This window comes from Odontesthes bonariensis, chromosome 8 (genome assembly GCF_027942865.1).
Source record: "Odontesthes bonariensis isolate fOdoBon6 chromosome 8, fOdoBon6.hap1, whole genome shotgun sequence".
Lineage (NCBI taxonomy): Eukaryota > Metazoa > Chordata > Actinopteri > Atheriniformes > Atherinopsidae > Odontesthes > Odontesthes bonariensis.
Window position 1 is genome coordinate 19,195,244 of NC_134513.1, and position 24,288 is coordinate 19,219,531.

General features: G+C 40.6%; 1 protein-coding gene across 5 annotated transcripts in view; it reads right to left on the reverse strand.

The window, feature by feature from the left end:
- The window catches only part of LOC142385455 (protein bicaudal D homolog 1-like), a 60,441-nt gene that overhangs the window by 30,007 nt on the left and 6,146 nt on the right, over nt 1-24,288 (reverse strand). For all 5 annotated transcript variants that reach the window (XM_075472009.1, XM_075472008.1, XM_075472007.1 and 2 more), the window contains exon 2: nt 1,834-2,046. In XM_075472009.1, coding sequence (XP_075328124.1) covers nt 1,834-2,046 — 213 coding nt within the window. The remainder of the gene's footprint in view (nt 1-1,833; nt 2,047-24,288) is intronic.

Below are 24,288 nucleotides of genomic sequence, written 5' to 3' on the forward strand. Positions count from 1 at the left end.
GTCTTATATTAAGTGTAATGAGATATTTTGACAAGAAATGAGACAAATATACTTGGTAAGACTCTGATTTTTTTTCCAGTGTACATCTTCTCTTAAGAAGATTTTTAAAGGTACAGTTGGATATCTCATCCCAAACAGTTAAGATCGTAGCACACACTCCAAGATAAATGTTCATATTTCTGAAAGCTTTTCAATTGAAATCATCACTCTGGTGAAGTGCTGATGGATCATCGATGCCAAAAAAGTACTCGTTAGGCAGTTGTGTCTTATATTAAGTGTAATGCGATATTTGGACTAGAAATGAGACAAATATACTTGGTAAGATTTTGATTTTTTTTCCAGTGTGGACGGATCATCCTTGGATGTTCTGATTAGTTTTTTACATCGTGACTTTGTCTTCTGGGTTCTAGTTTTGTCTTATTCTTGTTTACCTTTTGGCGTTTGGTTGCTTGTGCTCTTTGTCTTTTTGCTCAAAGTTCTTGTGGATTCTGTTTACTCACCTGGTTTCAATCATCTAACCACCCCTTCCAGTATAAATGCTTCTTGGTTTTCATTTTCTGTCATGTCTGTGAGTTTTGGTTATGTTCTTAGTTCCTCTTATGTTTTACAGTCTTGTCATGTTTTAGGTTTTCTTTCATGTCTTATGTTAGTTTTCAAGTCCATGTTTAGCATTTAGCTTTGCCATGTTTTGCCATTAGTTTCTCTTGTCCTGCCATCACCTTCACTCATGTCACCTGTGTTTTTCCCCTCAACTGCACTCACTCACCAATCACTCCTAAAGTATTTAGTTTCCAGGGTTTCCCAGGTATCAGCGCCAGATCCTCACCTTATCCCCATGATTGTCACTTTAAGCCAAGTCAAGCCAAGTCAAGTCAAGTCAAGTCAAGTCAAGTCAAGTCAAGTCAAGTCAAGTCAAGTCAAGTCAAGTCAAGTCAAGTCAAGTCAAGTCAAGTCTTTTGTTTTTGTCATAGTCATGTTTTGTAATCCAGCCTTTTGTTCTCTTGGAAATAAATCAAGTTTTTGTTTTTTGGAAAATCTGCATTTGGGTCCTCCTTATCCACGCCTCGCACCACCACCGTCCCATGACATTTTCCCCTGACCAGATCCTCGTCATAGCTCCCCTCAGTCAGTCTGTTGCGTGTCTAGACCAAAGATTCTTATCTTGTTTTTTCTTAATTAGTACCTGGCCTTTCCTGCCTTGGCAGTGACTTTTAGTTCTTTCTCTAACGTTACTGTTTCTTCACCAACCAGCCTACTGCCTGTAAGTCCCGTGTTTAGGTTCTATTCCTTTTTTTCCTCAAATGATGGATTGTGACAGTAAATCCCATTTCCTTCAGTTGTTTTCTTACAGTTCCCTCACAAACATTGACTCCTCTCTCTGCCCATTTGTTTTTCATTTCTAACCCTAACTCTAACCCGCACATTTTCTATTCTAAGTCAAATTGCTTTGAGTCTTTTGGCCTGACTCTTTGACGTCTTCCTTGGTTTCCCTTTTACAACCTTCCCATTTTGCTTCTACTAGCTTTAAACTTTAGAAACGGCTGACTGGGTTAATCTTTTGTCACACTCTGAGTTCAATTACCTTCTTGAAAAAGTTTTAGAGTCCTTTCTATTGTTTCCACTGACAGCTCTCTGGTTGGGGTAATGTTTGCTGTCAATAATCCGGGTGCTCTCTTTCAAAATCACACTCATTTGCATATTTAGACTCGTGTAGGTACTTGTTTTAGAAATGCAAAAATGAACATCATCCATGTGTGCTGATTCTATCATTTTGCCAGGGGTGGTATCATGTGATAGTAAATTATATGATATGCCCTAACAGCTACTCTGTACCTCCCTGAGCTCCTGCATTAGCACGCTCAAGTGCTCATTGTCAGCCTGTGCGTTGGAAGCAGTGGCCCGGCTCTGCTTCAGTTCTGACTGGATCTCAAAGAGGCGTCCCATATAGTAGGCCTCCTTGGTGGCAGACTCTTGCAGCAAAGTTTCCTCGTTGGTTTCCCCATCCTCGGCTACCTTACGCTGGGTGGAATAAGCGTGACCAAATGCCTGAAGAGGACAGAAAAGATTGGGGTGAGTTCTTCATTTGTGATTAGGGTCCACTTTTGTTTACATTTCATAAATTATTTCTTTCATGTGGTCAAAAAGAAAGACCAAAAAAGAGGGTGAAGTGAGCTCATGTAAAAGATCAAGCTTTGCTTATTTATGACATCAGCAAAAAAACACAATTTGCAATCCTCCAAACTAAGTACATTGTCAAAAATGTTAAAATCGGAGAACTTGACTGGATTCTTATAATTACACTGCTGGTGTAGGATTATGCAACAGCTTGATACCATTCAAGAGCACCTCCTGGGCACTTGTTAAGTTCAGCTACAGTTCACAATGAGTAAGAATGAAACTCAAAGCTCCAAAGTTGTTCCAAATCATTGCCAAATCGTTACCACATCTCTTCACAATCACTGAGCAACACCACACAAGCAGCACTGCTCCACTGAGAAATCTATTCAACTGCATGTCAATGATGGCCCACACTTGGCTGAGCAGGAAGAACGGAAGGAACATGTGGGGATGCCATAGTCTTCTGTTGCTTTTTGTCTCACATTAAGGTCCAGTGAGTGATTTGCTTCCAGGCAAGATGGCAGGAATTGCTCTGCATAGGCTGCTTTCTGAGCATTTTTACGCTTTCTAGAGGAGCTGTGTAAAGGTGCAGCTAGACACAGTCAGGCAAGAGGCTTTCTGTGCACACACACTCACCAGGCCACACTGCAAACATTCTAGGTTATGTTTAATCAAGAGATGGTGAACCTCCTACATTCAGGGATTTTTGACGGTGTTTTCGCAGGCCACCTTCTTTGAATGTTTGTGGTTATAATGTAATTTGGTTTGCAGGTCATTATTTTTGTTGGGGCTTTTCTTATGTTGGACATTATGACAAAAGGACATAGAAATTTGAAACATAACCACATAAATCTGATGCTATCGGCATCAAACGCTTAAGGACGAGAAGGATAGTTTCTTCTGAACAATACAAGTTGCAGACCAAAAGAAGAACCAAAATAAAGAGCCATAAAACCCGTGATTTTAGATGTAAATCACATTTCTTGTCTTTTGTGTGATACTTTTAAGAGCACTTAACTTTAATGTGACACTTGAATACATGATCTAGGGAAGAGTTGCAGAATTACAAGCAAAGAAAAGGAGAATTGCAATAGGAAGTCAAATCAACATATGTAATTTGTACCTCTGCTCTGTAGTAAAAGTTGTTAACATATTCCTTCACTTATTGGTTATGACAAATTTTCCATTTGTTAAAGGGATAGTTTGCCTCTTTTGACATGAAGCTGTATGACATCCCATATTAGCAATATCATTTATGAACATTGACTTACCCCCCGCTGCGTCCTGTGAGCCGAGTTCCAGCCTCGTTTTGGCGGGGGTCCCGAAAATAAAGCGGCTCGCTTCTCAAAACAACATGCGTTTAAAAGAGTAATACATTTGCATCACAAAATCGTCCCTCCAGAAAAAGTCAGACCTCACAATCGCTTGGTGCTATTTCTCTCTCCCTTCGTATCACTACGGGCTGTGTAAACTGTGCAGACCGAAGAGCAGACCGAGCAGTCCCCTGCTTCTGAGCAGTAAACACCGTAACAGGTGCGGCTATCGCTGGGTGGCTGTACGCATTCATATGAAGAGAGGAAAAAATAGCGCCAAGCGATTGTGAGGTCTGACTTTTTCTGGAGGGACGATTTTGTGACGCAAATGTATTACTCTTTTGAACGCATATTGTTTTGAGAAGCAAAGCGCTTTATTTCCGGGACCCCAGCCAACTAGCCGGACTACCTTCGTCAACGCCAAAACGAGGCTGGAACTCGGCTCACAGGACGCAGCAGGGGGTAAGTCAATGTTCATAAATGATATTGCTAATAAGGGATGTCATACAGCTTCATGTCAAAAGAGGCGAACTATCCCTTTAAGCTCTTGAAAAAATACTTTTTCTTCAAGGCACCACAGACACTGAGATACCTGAAACCGCAGCATCAGTGAGGGTGTAGCATCAGGGACAAAACATTGATTTTTACCCATGAACTCCCCCTGCAGCTTCCCACAGTTAATAAAGCTGGGCAGGAGTCACTCTTTATGTACAACATGAGCAGTGCAGCAATCTGTTCCTGACCATGGCTCTGACGTTCTAGCCATTACTTTGACTTTGACACAGCACACACAGGACAACAATATACACATGTTAACAAATGGCGCCATAACTACACCATTCAATAAGTGCAACAGAAACCTCAGGCTGCAAACAGGCCATGAGAGTAAAATATGGCTGACACATGTCTAGCTTCCATACATCACTGCGAGGAGAGCCTGTAACAAGAATCCAGCTCCAGAGATCAGCTGTACGTGTTAGAAAAATCCAATCCTGCCAAACAACATCCTCCAGTTTTATTCAAGGGAAATGACCTAAATGACATATCAAACACAAAGCAGTGTATGTGTTTTTCTGCAGTGTCAATCATCTACCAAAGTGAACAGCCAGTCAGAGTGATCTCTCGTACTGACCAGCACAAGCAAAATTCAACATGTTAAATCAGCTAAAAAGAACTTTAATGAGGACCAACACGATGTTCCACACTGAAAACACAAGAGCAAATGTTAGCTTTTGCTCCAGACCCTCCCAACAACCAACTGTCAGCTTGGTAACCTTTATAAGGGACTGAACCTGTGGTGGTTTTACCTGGTGGAGATGGTAACTGTGCTAGTTGGTGATGAGCTTTAGCTGAGGGAACCTTTTCTTCACGTTTGTCCTGATTGTAGACCCTGAATGAACAGCTTTGTTCAAATTTTTGCCTTGTTACATATGACATATGATTAATTTGACCTGCATGGTCATACTAACTTAAGAAGGACCCGCAAAAGCATTAAACTTAACATTGTTTTTTTCATGATGTACAATATTTAGAATCTCCTTCTTCTAACTAAATAGCTTAAGATTTTTTCCTTTAGTTTGATTTTCTACACTGTAAAGAATTTCCCTGTAAAATAACAGTAACATACTGGCAGCAGGGACGCCAGTATTTTACTGTTATTTTACAGTGCAACTAATGTTATTTATTTTAACAGTATATCACCATTTTTTTGGATTACAGTATATGACCGTAGAATAATGGAAGGTGTTGTAGTTATTTTACAGTGCAACTACTGTTATTTATCTAACAGCATAATACTGTTTTTTGGATTACAGTACATGACGGTAGGATAACTGTGTTTTAGTCATTTTACAGCACATCTACCGTAATTTATTTAACAGTATAATAACGTATTTTGGATTTGGACATCAATTCATTACAAATACTGTTTTATGCTGTTAAATTACAGTTATCTACTGGTATTTTTAAATGACTGATTAACTGTTAATTTACATGTGAAGAATGAATATTCAACAGTATTTTATAATTATTGTAAAATACAGTCGGATACCGTTGTAAATCCACCGTAAATATACAGCAATTCGTTACATTGTATTAACATAGAAAACAAGTAAAACCCCAATTCCAAAAATGTTGGAACAGTGTGAAAATGTGAATAAAAACAGAATGTAATAGTTTGCAAATCCCCTAACCCAATATTTCCTTCACAATAGAAAAATTGAAAGTGAGACATTTTACTATTTCATAAAAAGCACTAGCTCATCTTGAATTGATACGTATATGCTCAGCAATCTGTAAAAACACACGTAAACAAATGATGAAGACATTTCAGGATAGTTACGTTTTATATTATATAATAATCATATGAGGATGTATTTTTTTATTATATAATAAAGAAATATTCAATAAGCTACAGTATATAATATCATCAAAAGATTGCAATAATCTGGAGACATCTCTGCATACAAGGAACACAGCCGAAAAGCAACATTGGTAATCTATGATCTTCAGTCCCTCAGGTAGCACTAATTAAAAACAGACATGATTTTGTCATGAAAATCACTGCACGGGCTCAGGAACACTTCCATAAATCATTGTCTGTTCATCATTGTATCATCCACAAATGGAGGTTAAAGCTCTATCATGCAAACAAGAGGCCACACATGAACATGATCCAGAAGCGCTGCCCCATTCTCTGGGCCAGTTATCACCTCTCAGTTCAAAAGTCGGCATCTCTGATGGAATAGGGTGAATAAGTGCCAATGGAACTGCTGACCTGCACATCTGGAAAGCACCATCAATGCTGAAAGGTATATAGAGGTTTTAGAGGAACATGTGCTCCCATCCAGACAATGTTTTTCTCAGGGAAGACCTTGCATATTCCAGCAAGACAATGCTAAACTGCACTCTGCATCCAGTACAACAGCATTGTTTTGTAGTAGAAGATGCCACTCATGACAGCCTGCTGCAGTAGCTCTGGAGAGAATGTATCTTTCTATGTATCGTCTTGAGATTTCCAAATGTGCTTATTTCTGCGAAAACAAAGATTTTTTTATAAACATTTCTCCTTTTTTAGCTTGGATACTGTGCTGCTGGAATTATTTCTGCTGGTAATTCTGGAACTGTTTTACATCTGTTACAATACAGAACAATGCTAACAGGAAAGTTGTTTGCATGTGGGGGCAGCTGATTGAGCTTTCCAAAGCCCCAAAATATCTGGAATTAGACTCTAAATCCAGATGAATTTAAGAGAAGATGTCTAAGACACAGAGCAGGAACAAAATGGAGAGGAAGGAGGAGGAAGGACGCTTAGAATCCTGACAAGGATGCAACATGAATATCAAGAAGGCAACAATGTTTATTTTACAGAGACTGGGATGCAGGAATACATCTTTACCCGGCCTTCGGAGTATTCGTGGAGACTGCCGTCAGAGAAACAGTAAAGGGGGAAGGATTACGTGTTTTTTTACAACTGGTGTTGTTTAACAGCTGGTGTAATCCTGGACATGTCACTAAGGAGTTATTACCCCAGTTATCAAACTGTTGGCTGTGAGCTTCTGTGCATGTTGTCTTACGAGGGAGTTCACCTGTATTACCTGCCGATACTGTCTGTGATATCATCAGCTTTAGCCAAGCTAAAAAAAACTCAGAAAAAAACTCCCTAATCCATTCACGACAATCTCCCTCTCTGGTACAAATTCACTTTACAACAGTTTACTTTGTTATCTAGCAATAACAATGACATATCTATAACAATAATTCATGCTGCAGTGAAATAATTTCCCTTCAGGGATTAATAAAGTTTATTATGAAAATGAAGTAAAACCGGGTGAGAAAAGATATTATACATTTTTTCAATGATCTATTATGAATTATTGCATTATTGAAATTTTCAAATGACTGCATTATTTACATTTTACACACTATCCCAATTGAGGATGTAAATTTGGAATCAGAAGTATTTCATAAAAGTAAGAGAATTTTGAATTTGATATTCTGAGTGTAATACAGCATGTTTATGTTGAAATGAACACTCCATAAAAAATTGCCATCTCCTACTTCTATAAATAAATAAAAGGCTGAACTTTTATGCGTTGCATGAGTCAGCCCGATTGTTGAGGGCAGATAGATTCAGAGTTAGAGCTGTTCCCAGTTGTGATGAGCACAACTCAAGCACACATGGAAACAAAGTGAAGAAAACGTCTAAATGGTACAAGCTGAGCCTTTACAAAGTGTCAGAGAGGATAAGATTGTTCAGAACACAAAGCAAACATGTTTCTGTCAAAATGGCTTCTGTTTCTATCAACATCAGATTGTTGCAGCAAACCAACGACTTCTGTTTAGTCATCTCCATATTGTGTCTCCATTTTTACAAACAAGGCATTGCGTCCTTTTCTCTGACCTCTGTTAGCCATTTCAAAATGTGAAACTGTATCTGTGGTATCAGCATACATTTATGAATATACGTTTGGAAGCGGGAGTGTCCCTTTCATGCTCCCATGAATCCAATCAATCCATATTCTGAGAACAAGGTGGATCCTGTGTGGAGCTGAGGGATACTGATATTCTAACAGTCAATAAAGGAAATACAAATTAAATTTGAAAATACTTTATTTCTCCCAAAGGCAAATATAATGTTGCGTGCGGTATTTGGTTTTCTTTATTTTTTTGTTTTTTCTCATCCATCATCGTTAGCTGTAATTATTTATGGTAATGTCTGCCGGTACGAATGACCTCCTGAATCATTCTGTGTTACAGCTTCGATGAAGATGCCTCTTAATGAATATTCTTGGTCCTCCTAAACTCCAGAATAATCTCTTTTTTGTTTTGTTTAAGATCAAGATGATGTGATTATTCCCACACCACGGTGTGTGGGTACAGTCCCCTGTAGTGCTCCTGTGCTGTTGACCACCCTCTCAAACACATAACCCTTGAGTCCCACAAACTGTTTGTCAAGTAGTCAATAAATCAGGGGGTTGTGAAGAAATATTTGTGTATGTCCTGCAGCTTTTTACATAACAATACAGGATGAATTGTATTAAATATCACTGGAGAAATCAAAGAACATGATCCTCACAGTGCTGCTCAAAGGTGTTCATTCCAGTCTGTGGACTCAAACCATCCCCACAGCTTCCTGAAATCTTTTTTTTTTAAAGTCTGTATGGTCACAGGTAGCTAATGAGGAGAACCAGATTGTGGTTTGATTTTTCAAATGGAGCCAGGGCAGAGGAGCTTTATGCACCTTTTATAGTTTCATTGAATAAATCCAACTTTTTATTTCCTATGGTGGGGCAATTGACAAATAGTTGGAGAGTAGGGAGTTAGCAAAGAGGGAGACCTGGATGAAATCTCTAGAAATCAATATGAATGGGTTGGGAAGCAAAGGCGCAGTATCATGCTGTATCATGCAGCATTTAATCTTATTTTCCTAATTCAATATGTATGACTATGATGTGACTAACATCAGTACAGATACACAGTATGACCCTACTTAGACAAAGGCAGCACAGTTAGTTGGTATTTCTGGCCTTCTACTTATCTTGTTCACATTCTTTCCCTCTAATTCCGTTGCTTCTGTCATTGTTTACACTTTTACTCATGAAGGAACATGTTGCAGGTAACACTATGAAACTGGTATGGAATAACATCGCCTTGTTAGTATCTTTAATTCCAGACACAAGACAGTGGCTATTCTTGTGAAGCTGTAAAGAAATGTTTAGAGTCAAAGATGAAATACCACGAAGGCAAAGCAGGCAATCCACTGAGCCTCAAGGACTTCAGACTTAAGTCTTAAAACTTTTGTAAACATAATTCTAATAAATTGTGTATTCATTAGAAACTACAACATCAGTACAATAGGTCTTCTATCTTGTTGTTCTGTTTTTGTCGGTTTCAAAACCTAAATTAAATTAGTACATATTGACTTAGTTGTGCTCATTCGTGTCATGTTTGGTGTTTAAAAAATTTATTTTCATTAAGTCGTTAACACAGAGAAAACTTGACAGAAGATCAGACATGGCAACCAACACGTTGTTTGATTTTTATTCCTTTATTTATTCTGGCAAAGAGATTATTAATGCACATTAGCCAACGCTCCATGGCTGGTGGAGAGCTGACCACAGCAATTTCCCAGAGCAATAACCAGTAGCCATGAAAATGGTAAACATCCAAGAGAAAGTTTCAAGTCCGAAGAGTTGGTCTGCACCAGATCCTGATATCATATACACTTACTAGTTCAAGAAACTAACACTTTTTCACGGACACCTAGCAGCACAAATGAACTAGCTGTTAATGGATGGGACCAAGACTAGTTAACCCAAAGTCAGACAGTGATGATGAAAGATCCCAAGAGGGGGTTGTTTCCATCCAACTACCAGCCAATGACCTGCCTCCGTACAGGATTTAGTTTTGATCAGGTATCATAGCGGATAAGATGAGTAGGCACATAGCTCAATGCATGAGTGGGGCCCAGACACTGGAAGTAACCAGCTACTGATCAACATAGCTGTCATCCAAGACTGTAAGATCAAACATATGAATCTGTGTACCTCCTGGATTGACTACAAGAGAGCCTAAATGCTGCACACTTGGATACTGGAATACTTGGAACTCAACAGGATATTAAGAGCCTTTATCATGAACTCAACGGTACTGTGGAAGACAACCCAAGAGGTTAAATTAACACCAAGTGCACAGGTTACTCTGTCCGCACTACTACAATAATTAATAATGTTGTTGTTCATATGAGGTTGCATTTACCCAAGTTTTTCAAAGTTTTTTTATTATGTCCTGATACATAAAACCTTCAATTGAACGAGAGTAGTTTCTTTCACACATTACTGTAGCTCAGGGTCACACAGACAAAGGATTAATCATGAAGACGCTGTAAGGAAGTCAGCCACAACCAAGTACCTACAAAGAATAAGGAAGGTCTTAAAGAGTCAGTCGAATGAGAAGAACAAAGTCCAAGTCGTCAATACGTATTCCCTGCCAGTTATCAGATACTCCGCTAGTATTTCAATAAAGGGAGAGCAACTGAGAAAACTTAACAAAATTGAATGATGTGCAGGAGTTGAATTTGAAACAATTTTGTTTTATTGATTAGATGTCTCTGTGAGGCAGTAATATAAAGAAAAGAAGGGGGTAGGATGGGAGCCTCTGGTGACAGAGCAGAAGAGAGTTTTCAAGAATAGAGATCATACTGCCATCACTTGTGAACAAGATCCCGAGATACATATGCTTAAGCTTCTCTGATTGAAGTCGAAACTTATCCCTGACTTTGAGGGGGGACTCCTTCTATTTCCGGTTGAGGACCATGGCCATTTATCACACTGACACTGAAAGTGAGAGATGGACAGACGGATTGGGGCTTTGTCAGCGTTACTGATGTCAGTATAGTATTTATGATGTGAAATGTTGTAAAGGGGGAAGTGATCTGAAAGGCGAAGCTTTAATTTACTGGTCCATTATCATTCCAACCCTCACCTATGGTTACAAGATTTGGGTAGTAGGTGGCTGACATGTATTTTCTTTGGAAAGTGGCTGGGTTGGGCCTTAGAGATAGGGTGAGAAGCTGGACTATCCATTGGGCTCGGATTAGCTCGGATTAGAGTCGCTGCTCTGTGTCCAACTGGGAGGAGACCTCAGAACTGGAGGAATTATATGTGCCATCTGGCCTGGGACTATATCATGATCCTCCAGGAGAAACCAAAAAGTATTGCTGGAGAGAGAGGTGTTTGGATTCCCCTCCTGAACCTGTTGCCTCTGCAACCCAACGGATAAATGGAATATAATGGATGGATGGATGGATGGATGGATGGATGGATGGATGGATGGATGGATGAGATTTGCTTGAAAAGTAGCTGGCAATTAAAAATTAGGTGAGTTTGACAGTGTGGGAAAAGTTGAATAGCTAAACATAGTAGGATAAAAGGCCCAGATACCAGGAAATGGGCAGATATGAGGAAACATGTCTTCCTATTTCATCTTTCAGCTTAATAATAACCTGTCTAAAGGAGGAGATATAATTATATCATGACAGCAAAGCTCCTCACAATTCATATTTCCCTGCAAGTCCAGCACCCAAGCAGAAAGAGGGAGGCTGGGGGTTAGTGAGCGTCAAAGTCCAGGTATACATCAGGAAGATCTTCCCTACTGACAAACCGCTAAGTGAGCTTAAATCCCATGAAGCAGAGAATGAAGAGAAGGAAGGATAAGACTTTGCATGGCATGTACCAGTGACAAATGAAAGAACTGGCTGATGTTGAAAAGTCCTATCAGTGGCTAGAAAAGACTGGTCTGAAACACAACATGGAGGCACTAATCATGGTAGCTCAAAAACAGGTGCTGAGTGCATTAGCAATGGAGGCCATGGTCTACCACACCAGACAGGACCCCAGTAGGGTGTAAGGTACAGTATACATGCAAGTTTTGTTATGATCTATGAACAGTACTATCTACATAATTAAATGTTAGCACAGTAACATCTGTAACTCTTTTGGGATTGTGCAGTGGAAATGCTGAAGTTGTTGCTCACACAGTTACACAGGTAATTCCCAATACAGAGGCACTTGAACTTAGCCTGGCGACGCCATCCTACGTACATCCGCCCAAAGATTGTGGCTCCGCACATAGTCTGGCCAAATCCCCCTACCTCGGTTCGCTCAGTGTTTCGCCAATCAGCAAACAGTTGAGAGTGGTGACGCAGAACTCACCTGCGGAGTCCATTGTAGTCCATGTAATTGTAGTTCAACCGCAGCGGAAATAAACATGGCGACGGAAGAAGAGACGCTAGAAGTGGATAGGTCAGATAGTGGAGCCCAGAGTTCAAACTGGACCCGGTGAAGCAGCTTTTAGCTGTTATGCTGCACACAACTGGAACAAACTACCAGCAGAACTGAAATCAGCCACAACTGTAAGCACTTTTAAATCCAGGTTAAAAACATTTCTCTTTCGGTGTGCTTATGGTTGAGTTTATATTTTTCTTATTCCCCTCTTCTGTGATTGCTTTAATTTTTATTCTATTTTTATTTATTTTTTTATTTTTTTTTTTAAATTTATTTATTTATTTTATTTTTTTATTTTTTTCTCTTTAAATTGCTGCTTTATGCTGTTCTTTTAAATGCCTTGTCTTTATGTAAAGCACATTGAGTTGCCTGTGGTATGAAATGCGCTATATAAATAAAGATGCCTTGCCTTGCCTTGCCTTGCCTTGCCTAGAAGCTATCCATGAAGTTGTCTCAACTCTGGAGAGCATTACACAATTAAAACAAGAGCAAGAGGAATGCCTCGTCAATTTTGTTAGTGGCAAGGATGTCGTAGCTCTCCTTCGGCGCATAACCTACGTCATTTCTAAACATTACTGATTGGTTAAGGGAACTCCAATGAATTTAAGTTGCTGAGTAAGGTCCCACCCTCCATGGGAACGGATTCCTCTTGGGTTTTTCCAGACTGTTTGACGGAGTCAACAGTCGGCTTTCGCCAAGGCCAACTTGAACTGACAATACACAAAAATGCTCATCTGTCTGAAATATCTTGTAAATTCTTATCTTGAAAACGGCAGCACTGTTTTTTTCATTCAGCCCCAAATCCGAAATTTTCCTCTGCATTTTTATCACCTAAACATCTGACCATTCTTTTTCTAATTGCCATCTCATATTGTTCATATAATGCATTGATCTGCGAATGACACCATCAGTTTATATCTATATTATATATATTAATTATATGTTTATATTTTAAGTAAATAAAGGTAAAGATATATCCAATATAAATAAAGATACTGGCACAGCAGTCTGAGGTTAATCCAGAAATGCTCAGAGTAAAACTCCATATTAACAGTGAGTTAATATTAGCTATATAGCTATTAGCTAATGGGACATCTCAGGAGCAGCAATAAAGTACCAGCAGTGAGAAAAGGGTAATCTTAACAAATAACTACTGTGTAATGCATCCCAACAAGCATGAATTATGAAACTGTCCAGCTCCATTATCATGTAATGCTTTTGTAACAAACACTACAGATTTGTTCAGTGCCAGAGCTAAAGTGCACGAGTACGATCTGCTGTATCACTGTGAACCTCCCAGTAAAATGTCTGGTATGAGCCAGAGGCACCACATGCTAAGTATCAGTGCTAGTCAGCTGCACTTTAATGTGGATTGCGTTGATATGTGTGTGCGTGTGCTTCTAACTCTAGCAACAACAAAGGCAATGTGAAGTATTGTCAGTCAAGGTCAGTTCACTGCCAATTTTCTGCAATAGATGCAACACACACACATGCACGCGCACACACACACACACCCACACCCAAGGACACATGTGGACAATAAAAAGTGAAGACCAAGTAAGCTTCATCTTTTAAGCACCACGCCCTATGGGAGGATATACATTTTCCTTGAACCTTTGCCATTGTGGATGTCTTTGTTCAGCAGGGTTCCAGACTCAATCTCATACATTTAAAAAAAGAAAGGAGGTTGCAGAGAGTTGGTGATTAAAATGGGTGCAGTAGTGTTGTTATGACTTTCTACATTCATATCAAACTTGGTGAAGATGCATATTGAACATTTTAAATTATTTTAATCACACAAACTATGAATATCAAAAACTGTTATTTACAGTTTTGATTAGAGATTTTTTTCAACTATGACCTTTTAATGGTGACACAAAGAATTGCAGCATTTTACAGCTCATGTAACACTTGAGCCTCTTTTTCTTACAGCCCAAACTGTTCATTTTGGCCTCAGTTCTTACACCAGCACTGACAGTAAAATCATGACCTTGGAAAGGCATTGTAGTTCATGCTGTATCTGAAACAGCTCTCCTGATGGCATCATGGCGCTTATCCAGAAACCTTTGCCAAGCAAATAAGCTACTTAAAATGATGTGTTGTACAACCAGCTTTCAATTTTTACTTCTGACAAATTGCAATCATGTTGTGTCATGAAAATATAAAGAGCCACATAAACATGTTTAAACTATTGCCTGTGCCTTCTGATTTTGAAGTGTGTCCCCAAAGTGAATAAAGTAAAAGCTTTCATTTGGCGGAGAATAGTTTTCTTTCCATCCTTTCACATGCTCCACATTAGCTGTTATCTGTGTAAAAAAGCTCATAGCTGCATCGATCAATAAAAACCCAGAAGGCTTGGGAGAATGGCGTTCTAATTAATCTGGGACCAAAAGAGGAAAACAGACAAAATACAGCAGCCAAGAGGGAAGAGAAGCCAATAACGTCATGGAGGGCAAGTCTGAGATTCGCATTACAACCCCCAAGAATCTTTTGGTTTATTCAAAGAGAAGTGACAATCTGTGAGGAAAAGGAGCAGCTTCACGAGTGTGTCTGCTATCTGGGAGTAAAATAACATGTCGTTTTTTAATGATTGTGCTCCCAGCTTTTGTTTTCATTCAAAATGAAGTTAGAAATGTCCAGGAAAAGTGAAGTTCTCTCCATAAAGGTCCTGTGTGTAAAGTGAAGTGACACCTAGTGGTGATATTGAAAAAAGCAACCAAATATATACCAAAACTTGTCATTCAAACGTCGCAGGGGAAATGTGAAGTGTCTTCTCTATGGTCTGTAGAAGCAATGCAGTATCAATGTAGTATTTTCTATTAAATATAATAAAATGAGCATGTTCTCCCTGGTATGCGTAGGTTCTCTACGGGTACTCCGGCTTCCTCCCACCACCCAAAAACATATCATACACCTGCTTCAACAAACCCACTGTCATCTGGACAAAGCAGGCAGCACTGTGAGGATCATGTTCTTTGATTTCTCCAGTGCATTTAACACAATCCAGCCTGATCTGCTTCGTCTGAAACTCCAGAAGACTCAGGTGGAGGCCTCAACAATCACCTGGATTAATGACTACCTGACAAACAGACCACAGTTTGTCAGACTGAAGAATCGTGTGTCTAACCAGGTGATCAGCAGCACAGGAGCACCACAGGGGACTGTACTCTCACCATTCCTTTTCACTCTGTACACTTCAGACTTCCAGTACAAGTCAGACTCCTGTCATCTACAGAAATATTCAGATGACTCTGCAGTAGTCGGGTGTATCAGAGATGGACAAGAAGCTGAGTACAGAGAGCTGGTGGACCGCTTTGTGGCATGGTGTGGGAACAATCATCTCATCTTGAATGTTAACAAAACAAAGGAGATGATTGTAGATTTCAGGAGAAACAGGGTCAGATCAAACCCTGTTTCCATCATGGGAGAAGAAGTGGAGGTGGTTGAGGAATATAAATACCTTGGTGTTCATGTGGACAACAGACTGGACTGGAGACACAACAGTGAAGCAATCTACAAGAAAGGACAGAGCAGACTGTACTTCTTGAGGAAGCTAAGGTCCTTCAAGGTTTGCAACAAGATGTTGCAGATCTTCTACAAGTCTGTTGTTGAGAGCGTCATTTCCTCTTGCGTCATCTGTTGGGGCAGCAGCATCAGAACCAGGGACCTAAAAAGACTCAACAACCTGATAAGGAAGGCTGGTTCTGTTCTGGGGACGACTGTGGAACCTCTGGAGACAATAATGCAAAGAAGGATTTTGCATAAAATCAAGAGAATTATGGACAACCCTGAACATCCACTCCATGAGACTGTTATCGGAAAACAGAGTCTCTTCAGTCAAAGGCTTCTTCAGTTTGGATGCAAAACGAACCGCTACAGGAAATCTTTCCTGCCCACAGCCATCAGCATCTATAATAACTCCTTGATTTAATTGAGCTACATCAACATTTAATTTCCCTCTGGGATAAATAAAGTATTTTTGAATTTGAATTTGTATTGAATTGAATGTTCGGTTCACTGGTCACTCTAAATTGTCCCGAGGAGTGAGTGTGAGCGTGGATGGTTGTGTGTCTCGTTTGTCTCTGCGAGGGCCTGTGATGGACTAGCAACCTGTCCAGGGTGTATCCTGCCTCTCACCCAATGACAGCTGGGATAGACTCCAGCCCCCCCCCCCCCCCCGTGACCCTAAATTAGATTAAGCAGGTATAGAAAATGGATGGATGGATGGATTGATAATAATAATGACTGTGTAACCCAGTAGAGGAGATGAGGAGGACACAAACTGTTGTTTATTACATTCCTGCCAATACATGTTGGACATTGGATTTAGCTTTTTAGCTAAAAACAACCTAAATCAGTGATATTGTGAAGCTTTTAAAGCATGACAAACATCGAGTTTCTGCATTTCCGTGCCAAGCAGATGTTCAATACAATGATGAATAATTGATTTTGGATTATACACACAGAACAGCAGCTGTTCATTGTCAGGTTGTAGTAAAGAGGAATTTAAACAAGTGGTGTTTCCTCAACTCACATATCCAGAGAAGTAAGACAACAGAAACAATAGCCATTTTACATCATCCATATCTTCCTTTCTAACTCCATCTTCCCTTTCTCATTCCCCCCTTGCTTTTCTAGAGGCGCACAGCTGCCTGATGGCATCCTTTTTAACATTCTACTTCGTTAAGGGATTAGGAAAGAGGATGACAGAGAGCTGGCAAGGAAAAGAAAGAAGAATGAGAATGGTAAATGTGGAGGGAGAGGAAGAGGGGAGTATATGGAGGACAGGAGTGAGGAGTAATCACATCTTGGTGCCACTCCCTTATTTTGCTTTCACACCATCTATCCATCCCTTTATTGTTAACGCATATCTCCTATTTCCCATTATTCCATTGTTTAACTCACCAAAAAAAAAAAAAAAAATATTAAACTAATTTACTTTCATATTAATTCATTGAACTTTAATTGAAAGACCACTGGTTTGACTGTATTTTCCCAGTATTTTGCCACATATCAAAGTGTCCCTGAACAAAATACTGAACCCCATACTCCCATATATGGCTTTGGATAAAAGTGTCTGCTAAATGAATAAATGGAAATAGAAATGTTATCCCTGAACAAAGCCACAAAATAGGTCATAAAAGCGAATGCAGCCTGATGCAGCCTCAACATTAGAATCAATTGGGGTGCTTTTCCACCACCTTTTCATACCAACTGGCCAAAAGACCCCTGGGTTGTGTAATGGGTGGTATAGTAGATAAAGAGTTGGACCTCATATTGGTAGGTGTGGACATTTTGATGCATGAGGCATTGGCTACAACGGCTAAGGCTGTCAACAATAAAACACTATGGACTAAAGTAATCTTCTTGTCGAACAACCTACAGGGTAATTTTCTGTGGTTGGCCGTCTTATTCAGGAATCATCAAGAAATCATTATGGCCTCAGTCATCAATAATTCATGACGTGTGTGTGTGTGTGTGTGTGTGTGTGTGTGTGTGTGTGTGTGTGTGTGTGTGTGTGTGTGTGTGTGTGTGTGTGTGTGTGTGCATGCCTGAAGACTATTGTACAGCCATGCATCTTTCAAACATCCAGTCTGCTTCTTAAAGGAGAACTGTGGTATTTTCAACATTAAGCCACTTTTCTGAGTCGTCTGCAATGTTTTAGAACCCCCCCTCACCGCTTTTTTGATGTTTACTGCTGTCTCCGGTATTAGCCTAATTTTGATTCTTCTCAACCTGCTTCAAATTCTCTCAAAAAACTCTCTCGAAAAGTTGCTTCTGTCGTGTTTTATTTGGCAGCTCGTTCATGCTCGAACTATTTTCTTAGCGGTGGCGGAGTAATATCAACGAACATCCAGTACAAAATGTCAAATAAAACACGACAGAAGCAACTTTTCGCAACGAAATTTGACATGGATTACCAGAGCACACCAGTAACCACTCCGGTGAGTTGATTATTTTGAAAACGTACGTTTATGGTGCTTTTACGGACCTTTTAGGACATGCACCGTACTTGCCATTCTGAAGCAGGTTGAGATGAATCAAAAGCCCCTTTCACACTGACGAATAACCCGCGTTTAATCCGTGAATTTAGCGTGTCCGCTGTTGCGTTCACACTGACAACCCGGGCTGCCACGTCAACTCGACTCGCCTTTCGACCCGCGTCGGACCCTAGTCTTTTTGCCGAGCCGAGTTTGATGTGAACGCAATCGACGCGGGTCGGACGTGGGCGTGACGTGAGGAGTTTAAAAGACAGAATGGACAGCTGATTCAGAACAACAGCGACAAGTGAGGACAAGTTTTACTCTGTTTTAGCCTACATCAAGTTCGAGACATTTTTTAATATGGCCAACTGGGGAGACAAGGAGGTCCGTGAGCTCCTCAGCCTCCGAGCAGAGGACGTTATTTACCGCCACATGTCGGGGACTATAGTGCTCTTGTATTCTCCGCATATGTTCTTCGGCGGCATCCCACGTTGTAACCATCCACACCCCGTAAAATAACTTCTCCATGAACTGCATATACAATTGGAAAAACGAGTCCTCAAGGTGTATTTAACCCTACCTCCGATGCATGGCTTGTGCCTACGTCAGTGTACACGCCCAGCATTTTCTGTGTTTCGTGTGATGCTCTGCCACTAGGCAACGCCCCCTGAACTCGGCTTCAGGCGACACGGGTCACCAACACGCCAAGCGTTCACATTGCTCGACGCGGGTCGAAGGTGCAATTTGGACCCGCTAAGGTAGCGGGTCGCAGTGTGAAAGGGGTTAGTATCAGGCAAATACCGGAGACAGCAGTAAACATCAAAAAAGCGGTGAGGGGGGTTCTAAAACATTGCAGACGACTCAGAAAAGAGGCTTAATGTTGAAAATACCGCAGTTCTCCTTTAAGTGTTTCTGAACGTGTTTTGTTCCATTCATTCAGTAACTATCAGGGAGCTGAAGGAGGAAGCCCTGACATACAGGATTTTTTTTGCCGCTGACAGGCTACAGTGAATGGACAAAATATCAGACCACTTTACACAACCCAAACCAGGCAGCAGAACAACAGCTCCATATGTTACTATGGGCCTGAACCAAATCTCAACAATCTTTAATTTGCTGCTGTGAAGGTAATTGGATTCATAAGCCTGCTACAGATGATACCCTGGTTAGTGAAGGAGCTTGAAAGCTGACTTGGAATCAGTGTCCGATGACAACAAGCCACCTAGGGCGGCCTCTCATTGGCTATGTGATGTCACAGAGGAGTAACCGAGCATCCCCATGGGTCAATCAGTCCTGTTCTGTTTTTAGCCTTGTCGGCTGTGCTGATGCACTCGCTGCATTTTTCATCACCAGTCCACCCATCATACATCCCACACACAAGGCATTTTGAAGGCCCCATGAAGCATCAAATATCCATATCCCAGTGCTTCAGAGACGACGACAATGGTTTACGTCAGTTAGAAATACTAGAACTAGTTCATTCTGGCCTTGTTTATTCAGTTTGATGTCACTGGAGTTGTGCAGAATGCCATAATTATCAGCTGGAGGGTCACCTAAGTTATATTGCCGCAGAAGATGTCTTCTCTGTGCAATTTAAAATCCTTCTTAGTGCATTCCTTTATATGTCACCTCAAGAAAACTACATCAAATCATGCAATTAAACCATATTCCTTCATTTATTTGTTCTCTTTGAGTTTGTGCTTGTAATATTTTAGTGTTATCACGTTTGAACATGGTACATTCAGACAGTTATTGTGTTATGACAAGTTTTACATTCAAACAAGATAAATAGTAAATAGAAGAAACACAAATAGAAAAAATGTAATAATATGAATTGTACTTTAAGGTGGGGATGATTTGGATATCCTTATATCAGTATATCAAACAAGGAACAGGCGTTACATGTAAGCATTAAAAATCAGTACAAGCATATTTTCATGGAACATATTATAAGTTATTGAACAAAAAGAGATGAGTATTCAAGGGGTTAATAATTGTCAGGCTTTTGTGAAAATAGTCAAAAAATATCATTACTTTGCACAGCAGCAGTTTAATGATAAATTAGTAAAAAGTCATTTAGTACTCTGCAAAATCCTCAAATAATAAAAGACTTTGTTTCCACTAAATGTGTCTTTGTCTGTGCTGCTCCCAGGCTCTGCATTATAGAATGATAGGAATGCAACGAAGCATGATCAACTGTGAAAGAATAAGAAAATGAACAGGGGTATGTCAAGAGGAATTCATGAAAGAAAAATGGGAAAGGGTTGCATGGTATTGTGGTGGTTAGCTCTGTCTCCTCCCAGCAAGAAGGTAACCTGGTTCTAATCTGACCTGGGTTCTTTCTGTGGGATGTCCGCAGGCTCTTCCCTGTTCACGTGTAGGTTCTCTTAAGGTACTCCGGCTTCCTCCCACAGTCCAAAAACATGCACCTTAGGTTAATTGGTGATTCTAAATTGACCCTGGGAGTGAGTGTCAGCGTGCATGGTTGTTTTCAATTCTATTGTCTGCAGCTTCTTACATAACAGGCTGAACTGTGTTGAACTGTATTAAAGGGATAATACGGAGTAAAATGCACTTTAGATCAATTTACGGGATGATTGGGAGTACATACGTTGAGTTGACATCAAAATCATGTCATTCGGATGTGTTTTGAGAATTTCGATTTGACCGTTTTTAGCCAAAAGTCGTTAGCCTGCAAGTGATGAGGGCATATCGTTTCGCCGCTACAAAACGCTATTTTTATACCTCTTCTACAGCTCCAAACAACATAACACTTACGTGGTAGTGAGTAGAGGGTCCCTAAAGCCAAACCGAAGTGTCCCGAGGTCTTCATGTGGTCGGATATAGAGTCCAGAATGAATTTAATCAAGCCAGTACCTGCTCTCAATCAGAGCCTCTTCCGTCAACAGGAGGCTATCTCACGCGAGACATAACGTCCGTGAGTCCGTAGGAGTTGATTACAGAGTGTGGAGTAACTCGCTCTGGAAATTCACAATTTCGTTGCCGTTTTTTTTACAAACATAGTCCAGTATTTCTTTCGAAAGTGAAATGAAGTTGTATGCAACAGCAAAGCCTAGCTTACTAACGGGTTGGAATTTTGAAACGTCACGTGACGTGATGTCTCGCGTGAGATAGCCTCCTGTTGACGGAAGGAGGGTCACTGAAGCAGGTAGATAATGGCATCTTCAGCACCAACCCCAGGATGATAAGTTTACGGACTTTTATGATGTGGGATGTTAGGGCAACTGGTCTGTAGTCACTGAGGGCAAATGCATGAGATTTTCTAGGTACCAGAACAAGGCAGGATGTCTTCCACAGCACTGGAACTTTCTCCTGACTTAGGCTAAAGTTGAGGAGGTGCTGTAGAATCCCACATAACTGTTCCGCACAAACCTTCAGAGCCTTGGGCTGACAGTATCTGGACCTGCAGTCTTGTTCTGGTTTGGTCTCTCCAACTGCTTCTTCACCTGCTAGAGACAGACAGGCTGGACAGGGAGGTCTCCTTATAGGAGGTCTTTCCCCATACATTAGTGAGGCTGTGTTAAGATCCATGACAGTCATCCAGTCCATGGCCTCAAAGTACTCCAGATGAATTTGATCAGCTTCCTGAGACCATTGCCCCAAACGTTTTAGACACCCTTTCCACTTTTAAGACCAGGCTTAAAACTTTCCTTTTTGATAAAGCTTATAGTTAGGGATGGCTCAGGTGATCCTGAAACATCCCATAGTTAAGCTGCTATAGGCCCAGACTGCTGGGGGGCCTCATCTGTCACACCTGTCCTCACTTTACTCTCTTTTTCCCCTGTTCAATTTCTCAAATGATATTATGTATATGTGACATTATTGTGGTCATTAACTCGTGTTTCCCTGTTCCAGCAGATATCCTTTAAATACTGTTACAGTGGTTTTTTCCCCTCTTTTCTGTCTTCTCAAACCCCAGCTGGTGGAGGCGGATGGCCACCCTCCCTGGTTCTGGTTCTGCCAGAGGTTTCTTCCTGTTCAAAGGGAGTCGTTCCTCTCCACAGTCGCCTCAGGCACGCTCAGGACGGGAGATTTGACTGAAGACAAGTTTCGGTGCAATCTGTTGGTTTCCTTAGCTAGGAAATTGTTTTTCAATTGGCTCTATATGAACGAATTGGATTATTTTATGAATAATTATGATTACAATTAATTGAATTCCAATTAGGCTGCACGGTGGTGTGGTGGTTAACACCGTCACCTCACACCAAGAAGGTTCCAGGTTCAACACCCAGCTGGGGCCTTTCTGTGTGGAGTTTGCATGTTCTCCCTGTGTATGTGTGGGTTCTCTCCGGGTACTCCGGCTTCCTCCCACTGTCCAAAAAAAAATCATGCATGTTAGGTTGATTGGCATCTCTAAATTGTCCTTAGGAGTGAGTGTGAGTGTGCATGGTTGTTTGTCTCGTTTGTCTCTATGTGGCCCTGCGATGGACTGGCGGCCTGTCCAGGATGTACCCCGCCTCTCGCCCATTGACTGCTGGGATAGGCTCCAGCCCCCCCGCGACCCGATCGACGGATTCAGTGGTATAGATAATGGATGGATGGATGGATGAATTCCAATTAGCTTAAATTGGACTTTATTATTTAAGTGCCTTGAGATGACATTTGTTGTATTTGGCGCTATATAAATAAAATGAATTGAATTGAATCACAGATTGCTGCTGAACAATGGGTGTATAGTGGGAGGTAAGATTGTGGTCTGATTTTACGAGAGAACAGGCAGAGCGATATGCATCTCATACATGCATTCTATGTGCATGTGCTTAGAAAAAAATCCAATGTTTTATTTTATCTGGTGGAGCGGTTGACAAACTGTTGGAAAGTTGCAACGGATAGATGAGTAATGAGTAATGAGATGTAGATAAATCCTGCAGTGATCACCAAGGAGACACTGAGATGTTGTAACCTGGCAATGACTGAGCTGATGACATCCCTGACAGCATCAACTGCGGTGCAGCGTGAGATTTACACCACTACCTGAATAACACTAGTGAATTAACTCAGTAGATAATATAGACAGAAACTTTAAGCTCATAGTTCAGTGTACTGGGCATGTCCAGAATACCACCAGCTATTGTTAATAAGCACTGCAGTACCTCCACCTTTGCTTTTGCCCCTGCTTCAGATGTCTATTCAGTCCTTATCATCTTAAAGCTGGGCAGAGAGGCGGTGGAATCCGGTATATGCTGCTGTAGCCATGTCTCAGTTAAACACTGATGCTACTTTCTCCACATATCTGATGTGTCTTCCAAACTCCTCCATTTTGTTTGTTAGCTATCTCACATTCCCAATGATGATCAAAGTAGGAGATGGGATCTGGGGTATTTTTACCCGGCATTATTAAGCATTTTGAAAGCTTAATTAGCTGCTTCTGTTTGTAAAAAAAACTCTTCCTGGTAACTCGTTATAACAGATGTCGGGTGTCAGAAGTAAAGTGCTTCAAACAAGCACAGAAGAGTATCACAAAAATCAATGTTTTCTAAAGAAATAGCTCACAAGAAAATGTCCACAAATATACACACAAAGCGATAAGAGCTGCTGCAACTTCTTGTCACTAAGTTGTAGTGCTTTAGAAATCTTGAACATGCATGTTTTTAAACTGTGGTAGGAAGCCGGAGTATGTGGAGAAACTCATTCAAAAGTGTTAAGAGCAAACTGAAGTTGCACAGTTTGTTATGAACAATTCTCAGCAGAAGGGGGATAATTCCTAGCCGCACATCCCGCTGTGTACTGGAGGGATTCCAGAATTAATTAATGACCAATTTGATGATCACCTGAAAGTCATGCAAATTCCAGGTGATATTGAACTGATAAAACTGTCTGGATGACATACTATGAAAGAGGGTTTACAAAACATAAAAACATTGTATTAGATTGAATTAGAGAAGGGGACTCAAGTCACTGTGACTTGGACTCGAGTCGACTCGAGTCGCTGTTTTGATGACTTGTGACTTGACTTGACAAAAGATAAAAGGCTCGAGACTCGACTTTTGTTCATCATTTGAAGATCCATTCTGACCAGTAAGTGCTTGTCAAATTAGCCAATATTATCTGGGAGTTGACTTGACT